Raw genomic sequence first — 13,757 nt, forward strand, 5'->3', positions numbered from 1 at the left:
TTCCTATTTGCGATAGTGATGGATGAGCTTACGAGATCAATTCAAGAAAATGTACCGTGGTGTATGTTGTTTGCTGATGATATTGTTTTGATTGATGAGTCTAGAGCTGGGGTTAATGCTAAGTTAGAATTATGGAGACAGACATTGGAAGCTAGAGGTTTTAAGTTGAGTAAGAGTAAGACTGAATATATGGAATGTCGGTTTAGTAAGCAACGAAGTAGTGATGGGAGTGTAGTGAAGCTTGGTGAGCAAGATATACCGGTGAATGATTATTTCAAATATTTGGGATCCATCATTCAAAAGTATGGAGAAATTGATGGAGATGTAAATCATAGGATAAAGGTTGGGTGGATGAAATGGAAAAGTGCTACTGGAGTGCTGTGCGATCGTAGAATGCCATTGCGGTTGAAGAGAAAGTTTTATAGGACGACTATTAGACCCGCTTTACTATATGGTACGGAATGTTGGGCTGCCAAGAGACATCATATTCAAAAAATGAGTGTAGCTGAGATGCGGATGCTTAGATGGATGTGTGGAAATACAATAAAAGATAAGATTCGGAACGAAGAGATACGTAAGAAGGTAGGTGTTGCACCCATTGAAAATAAGATGCGAGAGAATCGTTTACGGTGGTTTGGACATATTCGGCGAAGGCCTAATGATGCTCCAGTTAGAAGGTTGGAGAAATGGGAAAATATATTAGTTAAAAGAGGTCGGGGTAGGCCTAGGAAGACTTGGATGGAGATGATAGGAAAGGATATGAATGCTTTGAACCTCACCGAGGACATGGCGTTGGATAGAAATGATTGGAGGAAAATGATTCATGTGGAAGACCCAAAATGAATTTCTTTTTTGGTTCATATCGCTGACCCCAATTGTTTTGGGATGAAGGCGTAGTTGTTGTTGTTTGTTGTTGTTGTTGTTTTCTTCTTCCTACCTTTTCTTGTTAAAATGTAAAACTGTACATATATGTATATATAATAATATTATATTATTATATATATATATATAAATACATTTTTAATTTCTTTCTTTTCTGTATTTTTTTTCCTTTATTTTTATTTTTTGTCTTTATGTCATCTAGTTCAGTTTGAACTAGAATGACTGTTGCTAGTCAAGTCCTGTCCAGACTTGACTAGCAATAGAGCTGTTGGACTGACACAGTCCAACAGCTCTTAATAGAGTTGTTGGACTGACACATTCCAACAGCTCTAAATAGAGCTGTTGGACTGTGCCCAACAGCTCTATTGAGTCCTCTTTCAGCTGTGTATATAAAGGGGTGCAGCCCCTCTTGTATTTTACTCCAATGCTTCTTAAGCAATTGGTTTTTCATATCAATAAAGAATACATTTTTATTTTTATTTTGTTTCCAATTATACCCTTTTTAAGGGTTATGCTTTAGTGTCATTCTTGACACTTGCTCTTGTTAATCAAAGCTCGTGTTTCGAAGATCCCCATTTCATTTCATGGTATCAGAGCCGCGGAAGTACTAAATCTTGAGGAAAAGCTGCCTCGGTTTCCGTGCCCGTTTGCAAAAGTGTTCGCCACTTGAAGAGAAGTGTTTTATCACTTCATTGAAGAAGATTTCACATCTTGTTGTATTGTTTTTTTTTCTTTCTTTCTCATTTTCCTTCTTGTTTCTCTTCTATCCCTATTCTTTCTCTCCTTGTAATCGATGGATGACAATGATAAAGTCACCATCATGCCTATGAAACTAAGCGATACGAACTATGTAACATGGGCTTCAATCATGAAGCACCATATATGGGGAAAAGGCTTATGGGGGATTATGGATGGTTCCGATTCGGAACCTAAGCTATCTCTTACTAAAAAGGAGGGAGATAAAGACGTCCCTCTATCGGAAGAAGAGAAAATCAAGGCTATTGCCTCATACGAGAAGAAATGGAAAGAATGGAGAATATCTCATGCGAAGATAATGTCATGGCTTATCAATAGCGTTGACATTAAAAAATGCTCAAGTCTTGCCAAATTTGATCATGCCGATAAGGCATGGGAATACCTTAAGAATATGTATTCCCTTAAAGATATTGCACACGTGTGCAACCTCCAAGAAAAAGTTCGAATGATGACACAAGGAGACAAAACTATTCGTGAATATTACAATGGGTTGTCCGAACTTTGGGAAGAACTTTCCCTTTTAGAACCAAAGTGGCATTGTGCCGAAGACATCGAGCTTCGTCAGAAACAACTCGATGTTGAACATTTTTACCAGTTTATCACTGGATTAAGGCCGGAATTTGAAACCACTAAATCGGCCCTACTTCACCGGGGAAAAATTCCTTCTATTGTTGAAACTATTGAAGAGTTAACAATGGAAGAAAATCGTCTCCGGAAAGGTTCTTTAAAAATTGAAGATGATTCCGTTTTAGCCGTGTCTAGACCACGGAATCATGTTCGATCATATAGGCCTCCTCACTTTAACCGACAAAATGGTGACTATGATAAGAAGAAAGTTATTTGTCATCACTGTCATGAACCGGGACACTACAGGCCACAATGTCCCAAATTTAAGGAGCTGAGAGAAAAAAGAGCTGCAATTGCTGGATCGGAGCCTAAAGATCAGGATGCACCAGTTTCCCTGGCCCAACTAATGGAGATCCTTCAGCCTCTCATCAAAGGTGCCTCTTCCTCATCTGAAGCTTCAACCGGCGCAGCAGCCTCATCTTTTTCTGATTTAGGTAAAATTTCTTGGCTTCTTGACTCCGGTGCATCTTTTCATATGACCCCAAATAATCAAAGTCTATCCAAATGTGTTAAAAATAAAACAAGTGTGTCAAAGGTCTTTACTGCTGATGGGACTTCTCTTGAAATAGAAGGAATAGGAGATTTTGAAAAAATTTATAAAACAAAAAATTTTTTTATTCCAGAAATTAGACATGTTCCCAAATTAAATTTAAATCTTTTATCTGTATCTCAAATTTCTGATTATGGGTGTAATATTTCTTTTTCTTCTTATGGTTGTTGGGTACAGGATCGCCAGTCAGGCAAGCTGATTGGGGAAGGCCATAGAGAAGGAGGACTCTATTACATGGATTTTTTGGAAATGCCGAAGAAAGCTTTTTGTTATAATATTCAAAAAATAGAGTTGGAACTGTGGCATAAGAGACTTGGTCACCCACATATAGCCAAAATCCAACATTTTCCAAATCTAGGGAAATTTTGTAACTCTGAATCATTTGATTGTAAAGATTGTATTCTCGGCAAAATGAAAAGATTACCATTTCAGAACAAAACCTTTTTCTCTTCAAGACCACTTGAATTAATACACTCGGATGTTTGGGGTCCTGCACCAGTAATTTCTAAAGGAGGATTTGTTTACTATGTTATTTTTGTCGATGATTTCTCCCGACATACGTGGATGTACTTTCTCAAACATAAGTCTGAAGTATTTTCATACTTTCAAACTTTTCATAATATGGTTAAAAACAAATTTCAAAATGATATTACTATTTTTCGCACAGATTCAGGGGGAGAGTTTTTATCCACAGATTTTCAAAATTATCTTAAATTGCATGGCATCACACATCAAAGATCTTGTTCTTATACACCTCAACAAAATGGACTGGCAGAACGAAAACATCGCCATATTATAGAAACCACTAGAACTTTATTAATAGCAAATCAAGTCCCTAAAGACTTTTGGGCAGAAGCTGCCTTAACTGCCACCTATCTCATTAATAGGATGCCATCTTCTTCGTTACAAAATATCACTCCCATTGAAAAACTTATGAACATTTCTCCAGACTACTCTAGATTAAGAATATTTGGGTGCAAATGTTTCATATTTACTGACAAAAATGATAAACTTTCTCCTCGTGCGAGTCCCTGTGCCTTTTTAGGATATGCTGAAAACCAGAAAGGTTATAGATGTTTTGACTTCAAAAATAATAAACTATATGTGTCTAGAAATGTTTCCTTTCTTGAAAAGGAGAGCTTCTTTGATTTTAGAAAATTAAAAGACGTCACTGAGTACTCCTTTTTGCTAGATCTAACATCAACATCTGATGAATATGACCTTGATTGTAACTTTGATGATGATCCAAGAATTATTGATCTTAATGTTGAAAATGAAGAAGTTCATAGAGATACTAGTATTCAATATTCCAGGCGACAAGAGTCTAATACTCCATGTGCACTTGAGAAATATTCTAACATTCCAACTAGACAATCATCCCGAATCTCGAGGCCTCCAGAAAAGTTTGTATCATACGAGTCTTTCTCACCCACATATAGGGCAGTTATTGCATTAATTCACTCATATGAAGAACCATCCACATATTTTCAAGCAAAAAATGATATCAAATGGATAGAAGCCATGAAAGTTGAATTAGATGCACTTGAAAAGGCTTTTACATGGAATATTCAAGATCTTCCTCCAGGGAAGAAAACTATAGGATGTCGATGGGTTTATAAAATTAAAACCAAGAGTGATGGTACTCTTGAAAGATATAAAGCCCGTTTAGTAGCCAAAGGTTATGCCCAAGAATATGGGATTGATTATGAAGAAACCTTTGCTCCGGTGGCTCGTATGACTACTGTCCGAACCTTAATTGCCTTAGCTTCTATCAAAAAATGGTCTATTTTTCAAATGGATGTCAAAAATGCTTTTTTAAATGGAAAGCTAGTTGAAGAAGTATATATGGAACCCCCTCCTGGTCTAAGTATTCCTAAGGGTAAAGTCCTTCACTTAGAAAAAGCTCTTTATGGACTTAAACAAGCACCAAAAGCTTGGTATGATAGGTTTAGTCGTGTTATGATTGATATTGGTTTTCAATTCTGTTTAACTGACACTGCTTTGTTTATTAAGAATTCTGATGCAGGGATCATTGTGCTTCTTCTCTATGTGGATGATATGATCATCACCGGAAGCGATAAACAGGGAGTTGAAACAATCAAAACACTTCTTAAATCTCATTTTGAAATGACTGATTTGGGCTTGTTGAGATATTTTTTAGGCATTGAAGTTGCTTATTCTCCTAGAGGATATTTATTATCTCAGACTAAATTTGCTTTTGATATTGTTTTCAGGTCTGGTATTACTGATGATAAGAAAGTTGACACTCCAGAAGTTGTTAATGTTAAAATGAAGATTGATGATGGAGAACTTCTTGCAGACCCTACTCCTTACAGACAGCTTGTCGGGGCACTTTCCTATCTATCCATTACCAGACCAGATATAGCACATGCTGTTCATACAGCAAGTCAATTTCAACATGCTCCTACTTCTGTTCATATGGGAGCAGTCATGCGTATTATCAGATACATCAAGTCCTCTCTTTCACGAGGACTTTTCTTATCTTCCTCCTCTTCTCTTGATTTAATTGCATATACTGATGCTGATTGGGGAGGTGATCCCAATAACAGACACTCAACCACTGGCTTTTGTGTCTTTTTAGGGGAATCATTAATCTCGTGGAGGTGTAAAAAGCAGCAGAAGGTATCTCTCTCATCCACCGAAGCTGAATACAGAGCCATGGCAACCACGACCATGGAAGTAGTTTGGTTCCGACGACTGCTTGCTGACATGGGAGTTGAAGCAACAAAGGCTTCACAAATGTGTTGTGACAACAAAAGTGCGATCTACATTGCCAGTAACAGAACATTCCACGAACGCACCAAACACATCGAAATGGATTGTCACTACGTCAGAGAGGAATATCTACACGGGATAATTGATCTGCCATATGTCACTTCAGAATATCAGTTAGCAGACCTCTTTACAAAGCCTCTCGCTTCTCTCCGATTTCACTTTCTCTTAGACAAACTTTCGCTCATTGTACCGTAAGTTTGAGGGGGAGTGTTAAAATGTAAAACTGTACATATATGTATATATAATAATATTATATTATTATATATATATATATATAAATACATTTTTAATTTCTTTCTTTTCTGTATTTTTTTTCCTTTATTTTTATTTTTTGTCTTTATGTCATCTAGTTCAGTTTGAACTAGAATGACTGTTGCTAGTCAAGTCCTGTCCAGACTTGACTAGCAATAGAGCTGTTGGACTGACACAGTCCAACAGCTCTTAATAGAGCTGTTGGACTGACACATTCCAACAGCTCTAAATAGAGCTGTTGGACTGTGCCCAACAGCTCTATTGAGTCCTCTTTCAGCTGTGTATATAAAGGGGTGCAGCCCCTCTTGTATTTTACTCCAATGCTTCTTAAGCAATTGGTTTTTCATATCAATAAAGAATACATTTTTATTTTTATTTTGTTTCCAATTATACCCTTTTTAAGGGTTATGCTTTAGTGTCATTCTTGACACTTGCTCTTGTTAATCAAAGCTCGTGTTTCGAAGATCCCCATTTCATTTCATTTCTATCCTAATGTCTCTGGTGTTGAGAATCCCTTGCTATGGATCTGTCCTTGTATGTATTTGGTATTGATAATCCCTTGCTAGGAATATCTGTTCTTGAGTAATTCTAAATTATTATAGCTGGAACCCACAAGAGCTCTGCTCATCTGGTAAGGCCAACTTGTGCACGTCACCAAGTTAACAGGATGTCATGAGTTTGAAATCCACAAGGGGCATCCCTTGCTACAAAGTCAAAGCTGCATGTACTTCCAAGTGGGCAGGGGAAACTCAAGGGTTTTACCAACTGGAGGCCTTCCAACATATGCTTTGTGATGGTGGTGTCTTCCCTCGGCCTGGCCAAAAAAAAATTATAGCTAAATATCTGCTAATGTATGTGGTGTTCATGCACTTGATGTGCGTAAAAAAAGGTTGTTACAACTTGCTCCCATGGCTTAGTTTTTTTTAGAAGATCCTGCATAATAGTCTTAGTTATCGATAAGATGTTTACTCGGGGGATTATGGAGAAACATGAAGCTACTTTAATGTTCAGTATCTTTGCAAAATTCAAATTATTTTCTTAGAAAAAGAATGTGCCATGCGCATTGGCGGTGCATCGATTCGTTTTACGACTTTTTTCCTTGTGAAATTTTGGAAAAATTGTAGGATAATGCACCCAATAATACATAAAAATTAAGCAAACAGAAATGAAACCTCCAAACCATAGTCATCTGCATCTTTCAAGTTAAGTTCTCGTGGAGGATTTTTCTCTTAGTTTTTTCAATAAGTGGGTTTTTCTTGAAAATTCTCGGGAGTTTTAACTATTGAAGACATTTAAAAAAGATAAGAAAATAGGAGGTTTTGCAAAAATATCAGGGTAGTTTGAAAGGTTTTTTAAAATACAAAAGAAACAAAAAAAACTGGACTTAAAGTATAGAAAAATAAGGTTTATTAAAAATTATCCTGATACTATCGTGATATTTTGAAAATATTTGCAATATTTGCCGATATTATTGGCTTACCTTAAATTGCCGATAATATCGCAATATTTTCAAAATATTGGTGATATCAATGGCTGCTCCAAATCACAGCTTGGAATTTATTCTTTCGTCATTGGTTATTAACTTATTGAGCTATTTATATGATTGTTATGAACAAAGATCATATTGACTTGTAATCCTGCATGTATGATGATGGGATCATTTATTCTTCTGGATGATTTCATTACCCCGAGCATTTGTGAGATAGCTTGAAAAAATTGCAGCAACGTTAACATCTTGAGAAGTTAGGAGAGTATCAGGAAGATAGATCACTAAAATCTGCTAAAGAATTCAGGCAAATCAGTCTCTGAGGTTTCTATATTAATTTCTATCCTATAGAGTTCCCTAACATAAAACTAAAATCTGAAATTGTTATGATTGTAAACAATTAAATAATAAATCTAATTAAAATATAAATTTGTAAATGAAATTTTTCTGTGTTAGAGTTGTAGTTTATGAACTTCAAAATTGGAATATATATGTTTATGCGGATAATAGTCTTTCCTTTCTGAGTTTGATTAGTGATCCAAGTTGTGATTGTTAGTTTTTGGTCATTTCTACAAATGACCATTTTTTGTATTCGAGTTCTAATTACCAATATAGTTGGCCGAGCAGGAAGCTTGCATGATACTGATCGTTTTAACATGCATATCTCATTTTCTTCATTTTTTCTTTTTATGCTCTGCATTGTTAATTTAGAATCCTTAAATGCTTTTGCAATTTGCAGCTATCTTGCAATGGTTCTCTATCATGCTGGCGACATGGCGGGGGCTATAATACAGCAACATAAAGAGCTGATCATAAATGAGCGTTGCCTTGGTTTGGATCACCCTGATACTGCCCACAGGCATCCACTCTTTCTTGATACATTGCTTTGACATGTCTGCATTTATCATGTCTTTGTTGTAAAGCTTTGAGTAGGCATGTGCCTGATGGAGGTCTGCTTTTTATAGTATGTTGGTAATGACTATCTTTAATCTGCATTTGACTCATGCCCTGTTTGGATGACAGGGGGACAAACCTGTGTTTTGCGAAACCAAGCATTTGCCATAAACCAGTTTTTAACTTAAAACCTGGTTTATTGACATTTTAACAGTCATGAAACCAGGTCATTGAGGTAAAATCTGGTTTGGCACCCGAAACCAATAGGAGCTTAGTGTTTTTCACATTTTACTTTTACAAGAAATGTACTTTCCCATTTTCCCGCTTTTGGAAAATTTTGGAAATATGTGGTGTTTCCTACTCTAGTAGTGTGCTTCTGGGCCCCTTTAGGTGCTTTGGGTAACTATGGTTGTCACTTTCTGTGAAACACACATACACACGCATAGAATGTACAATCTAGTAAAGAACACCATGTTTTTAACATTTTTGTGTGTGCATATAACCTTAGAGATGTGATCTACATGGTTTGTATAGTGAACATGTTTTGGATCATGTGATGTGCCACATAAGTAGGTTTTCCAAATGTTTAAACAAATCAACAGCTCTCAAACCAACCATTCTGAGTGCGTCTATGATGTCGGATTGACTAAACAAAGCTTGCATCTATGCTTTCTAACTAAAGAGTATGGTACAGTAGACAGTAGAAGATATACACACATACACGTATAGGGAAAGTCTTTGGTCCAAATATGCATTGAAACTCATAATTGCAAGTTGTTTTGACTCAATCTGACCTGTAAATGCAGCACAGTCATTCTGTTGGCTATCAACCCTTGCATTAAAAAATTTTCTAAGTCATGAATATTTGGTGCATTTACGGCTTTGATTTTTGAATTGTTGGAAAAGATTGCACACATGTCAGAATCTTGTGATTGAAAAGCCAATTCCAACTAAACAGATCATGTAGATCACTTCTGTAAGGCTAGATACACTTGGAAACACATCAGCAATGAGATATCGCTCATTTGAACTTATTGATAATATATATGCATATTCACACCAAACACTTCTCCCCATATATATATATATATATATACACACACACACACACACACACACACACACACACACACACAGACACAGCAGAAATGTACCTTGATTTCTTTGGACCTGCTTGGGATTAACGGGCAAACCTTTAATTACTTCTGTAAAATTAATGATTGAACATGCAATTTTGTATTTAGTAAAAATAGTCATAGAGGCTGCTTGCAAGTGTAAGACAGATTGAAGATATTATGTGGGCCTTTCCATTTTATCATATTGTGAAAGAAATGCTGTCCCTAATTAGATGGCTTATTGATCTCTTATACTGTGTGTGTGTGGGGAGGGTGGGGCGGTGCGGGGATGCACACATGTGCGTGCATGCGTTTGTGATGTGTTTATAATGGTGTTTGTTAATGTCCATTGCTACTGGTGGTGGTGATAATACAATTGATTTTTTTTATTTGACCTGATTCTTTAAATGATAAATATCGTGACTTATCCTTGCATGTGAAAATTAAACAGTGAACATCGACAACCATGCTATATATATGTATATAAAGGCCACTAGAATATGTTGACTAGAAATTTGTGAAGTGAACTGGAGTATGAACCAAGATTTTCATGGTTTTTTTATTTTTTTTCTTAAATTTCACCGTACCGATGTGATCTAGATGCTTGGTTTTATAGAAAAAGACTCTTGGATCATCTAATTACGATGCATAAGAAGGATCTTTTAAGGCTTGAAAATTAATGTCTTAAAACTTTTGTAAATATTCAAGCATCCAAAAATCATTTTTTTTTCGAAAATACATGACCCAATGGTCGATTCCTAGAAAAAAGTACCACATTGAATGCATCTGCTGGGTTGGATTTGCAAAAAAAGTGTCAGAGATGCTTGTTCATACCCCAGTTCACATATTTCCAGTTAACATATTCTAGTGACCCTATATATATACATTTATTTGTTTTTATATATTGATGCATGTTTTCATGTTTGTTAGCATCTATGGCTAATACTTAGTGGTGATGTCTTTACAGCTATGGAAATATGGCTTTGTTTTATCATGGCCTTAACCAAACGGAACTTGCTCTAAGATATATGTCGCGGACGTTGCTACTGTTAAGTTTGTCAAGTGGGCCTGACCATCCTGATGTAGCTGCAACATTTATAAATGTAGCAATGATGTATCAGGATATTGGAAAAATGAATATTGCTTTACGTTATTTGCAAGAGGCCTTGAAAAAGAATGAACGCCTCCTTGGTCAAGAGCATATTCAAACGGCAGTCTGTTATCATGCACTTGCCATTGCCTTTAACTGCATAGGAGCGTATAAACTCTCTCTACAAGTATGTGCCCGATGACAAGAACCAAGTTCTAGGATTTTTTTTTTGAATTCATCAATGATTTATGTTCTCACCATTTGTTCTGCAGCATGAAAGGCGGACTTATGACATACTTGTTAAACAACTTGGTGAGGATGACTCAAGGACACGTGACTCACAAAACTGGATAAATACATTTAAATTGCGAGATATCCAGGTTAATAGATTTCTTGGTTATTTTAGAAGTAATGATGTTTTGTAATTCAATTTGAAGAAAATTTGTTGTGCAGGTTAATGCACAGAAACAGAAAGGACAAATTGCAAATGCAGCATCCGCCCAGAAAGCAATTGATATTCTTAAGGTATGTCACTCTTTGTCATTTAATAAAATTGGTGTTGATAAATGGAAATTGACTAGTCAGGATATTTGGAAGTAGATATTCTTAAAATTTTGTTTTCGTGTTTAGATTATGGTGTCTACGGCCATAAGTTTACCACTGCAATTGTTTTGGTGAGGAGAAAACTTGATCTGGAAAGAGTGTGCAAGCGTCTCTCTCTCTCTCTATATATATATATCTATATCTATCTATCTATCTATCTATATATATATATATATATATATATATAGAGAGAGAGAGAGAGAGAGAGAGAGAGAGAGAGAGAGAGTAATGCTACGGTGCTCTGGGAGCACCTACTCCGTGATAGGTGCTGCCTACTCGGTTAATGCTCTTCACACCTTTTTGTTCCGTTTCGAACCTCAATTTATATTCTGCTATGTTGGGACCAATGGCTTTTTGGTCAGAGTCTTAGATTCTTTGCTGTCATCTTCTTTCTTTTTCCCGTCACTAATCAGAAATCTATTGTAGGCTCACCCTGATCTCATGCAAGCATTTCAAGTATCAGCTGGAGGATCTGGCAGTACTGGTGCATCCATGAACAAATCCCTCAATACAGGAATAATTGGTGAGGCTGTTCCTCGAGGAAGAGGAGTTGATGAAAGAGCTGCTCGAGCTGCTGCAGAAGTTAGAAAAAAGGCTGCTGCCAGGGGTCTTCTCATCCGTCCGCAAGGTATTTCAGTCCAGGCATTGCCGCAACTAACAGAACTACTGAACATCATCAATTCAGGTGTGGGTAATGATGCACAAGCATCCGAGACGAAGGAACAGACCAATGGTCCTGTTGCAAATGGAAGTGACACTGCAAAAGAAAATGGGCTGATGGGTGGTGAAGTACAGGCGCCTGTGGGACTTGGTGCTGGCTTAGCGTCATTGGGCTCCTGGAGAATGTCAAAGCCTAATGCTACATCTTAGATACAAACTCTATGAGAAAAGAAAGCCAAGGGGATAGGATGCCCTGAAAGTCGGTTTTATGGGGCGGGCCAGCAGTTCTTTTTATTCATTTTGCATACAATGACCATTATTTGAAAAATTTCCCTTGCCACATCAAAGGTAATCTTCTTGCAGTTTTTCCATCTTTTCAGTCGTGTATCAGTTTCATTATTTTCCTTCTGTATTGACTGTTTCCTGCTCTGCAGGATGTGGAAAATTTGGGAGCTGCTGCCCCAGTGGTGAATAGTTTTTGCAAGTTTTCCAGCCTCGTGTAGATTGCGAACGTGTAACAATGTCTCTAAATTATTCGGTTGGTAGCCCATTCTTCAAGTGCATGGACAGTTTCTTTTGTTAGCGATTAAATAATTTGGTTAGTTCTTCAAGAGCATGGCCACTTTCTTAAGCTAGCGATTCTTGAAAATAATAAGAAAAAATTATAAAAGATATCACTGTAAGAGGTGACGTACTTTGGTATAATGATGAGAAGCGGTTTACATTGCAGTTGGACCTTTTCGTGTATTTTTTGGTTACAAATATGACTGCCAATGGAGGTTCCCTCAATTTTGTGTCCTGATTATAACCTCTTTCTTGCTGTGTGCTACATTTTTCAATATATATATATATATATATATATATATATATATATATATATAAGAGAGAGAGAGAGAGAGAGAGAGAGAGAGAGAGAGAGAGAGAGAGAGAGCTGCTAACGGCTAACCAATCTTTCGAAGGGTTTTCCCATATATTACTTAAATCTGACCGTACATGTGTTTTACATGCTAGATTTTATAGGAATCGACTCTTGGATCATCTAATTCTGATACATAGGTTTTTATAAGGTTTAAAATATCGGTTTAAGATTTTCCAAAATATTAGGTTTAAAAAATCATGTTTTTCTTCAAAAAAACACAATTCTGTTTCCTAGTAAATCGACCGGGGATCTTGTTTCCTATTTAATCGATTGGGGCACACATCTGTACGGTCAGGTATCAAGTAATACATGAGGAAAGCTTGGTTAGCATGGTGTTTACTAGAAAATTTGTTAGCAGCTGTCACCATTTCTCTCTCTCTCTCTCTCTATATATATATATATATATATATAAAATGTATATATATATATGTGTGTGTGTGTGGAAGGGGGACCATTAAACCAAAGGAAGGTCTAAAAAAGACAACCATTGATAATCGACCGTGTTTTTTATTGTATCTATTGAGTTTTTCGTCAAAATGACTTTACATAGTAGATTTTTATCATTCATTTAGTGAGCGGCACATTTTGGATTTTTATGAATTTTTGTTGTTTAGATGCGTTTTTGCAAGCACTAAAAATCAACTGCTCACAATACTTTGTAGTATTAAGTTTTAAATGCTTTGTGAGCCCTTAATTTTTCACGTTTTAAAAAATATGTCAATATATGTCAAAGTATTTGTGTAAAGCGTATTTCGTACTAATTAAATTGTAAAGAACAAATATATGAGGTTTGATCGATAATATGTTCAACAGTGAATATGGGGAGCAGTTCTATAGGTTTTAGATTTTGTTCTTTTCGTACATTTTTCCTTCTCTCTCCTCTCTCTCTCTCTATATATAAGGAAGAGAGAGAGAGAGAGGTAACTGGTCACATTTATAACTAACTGCTGTGCTAGCGCTAGGCTTTCAAAGTATTTCTTCGTGTTTTTCTTAAATCTGACTGCAATTGTGTTTTATATGTTTGATTTTATATGAATAAACTCTTGAATCATTCAATTATGATAAGCAGGTTGGTTTTATAAAGTTTAAAAGGTGGATGATCTAAGATTTTTCTAAGTATTCAAAAC

At 36.2% G+C, this 13,757-nt stretch overlaps 1 protein-coding gene across 2 annotated transcripts in view; it reads left to right on the forward strand.

Annotated features, from left to right (window-relative positions):
* Window positions 1-12,440, forward strand: part of LOC149828969 (clustered mitochondria protein-like) — a 57,978-nt gene extending 45,538 nt beyond the window's left edge. For both annotated transcript variants that reach the window (XM_090017841.1, XM_090017842.1), the window contains 6 exons: window positions 8,089-8,208; window positions 10,326-10,635; window positions 10,721-10,828; window positions 10,902-10,973; window positions 11,478-12,059; window positions 12,146-12,440. In XM_090017841.1, the coding sequence (XP_089873967.1) occupies window positions 8,089-8,208; window positions 10,326-10,635; window positions 10,721-10,828; window positions 10,902-10,973; window positions 11,478-11,921 (1,054 nt within the window). In that variant the 3' untranslated portion in view covers window positions 11,922-12,059; window positions 12,146-12,440. The remainder of the gene's footprint in view (window positions 1-8,088; window positions 8,209-10,325; window positions 10,636-10,720; window positions 10,829-10,901; window positions 10,974-11,477; window positions 12,060-12,145) is intronic.
* Window positions 12,441-13,757: the final 1,317 nt, after the last annotated feature.

Source organism: Nuphar pumila, chromosome 9, assembly GCF_984573655.1.
Source record: "Nuphar pumila chromosome 9, dmNupPumi1.hap1.1, whole genome shotgun sequence".
Lineage (NCBI taxonomy): Eukaryota > Viridiplantae > Streptophyta > Magnoliopsida > Nymphaeales > Nymphaeaceae > Nuphar > Nuphar pumila.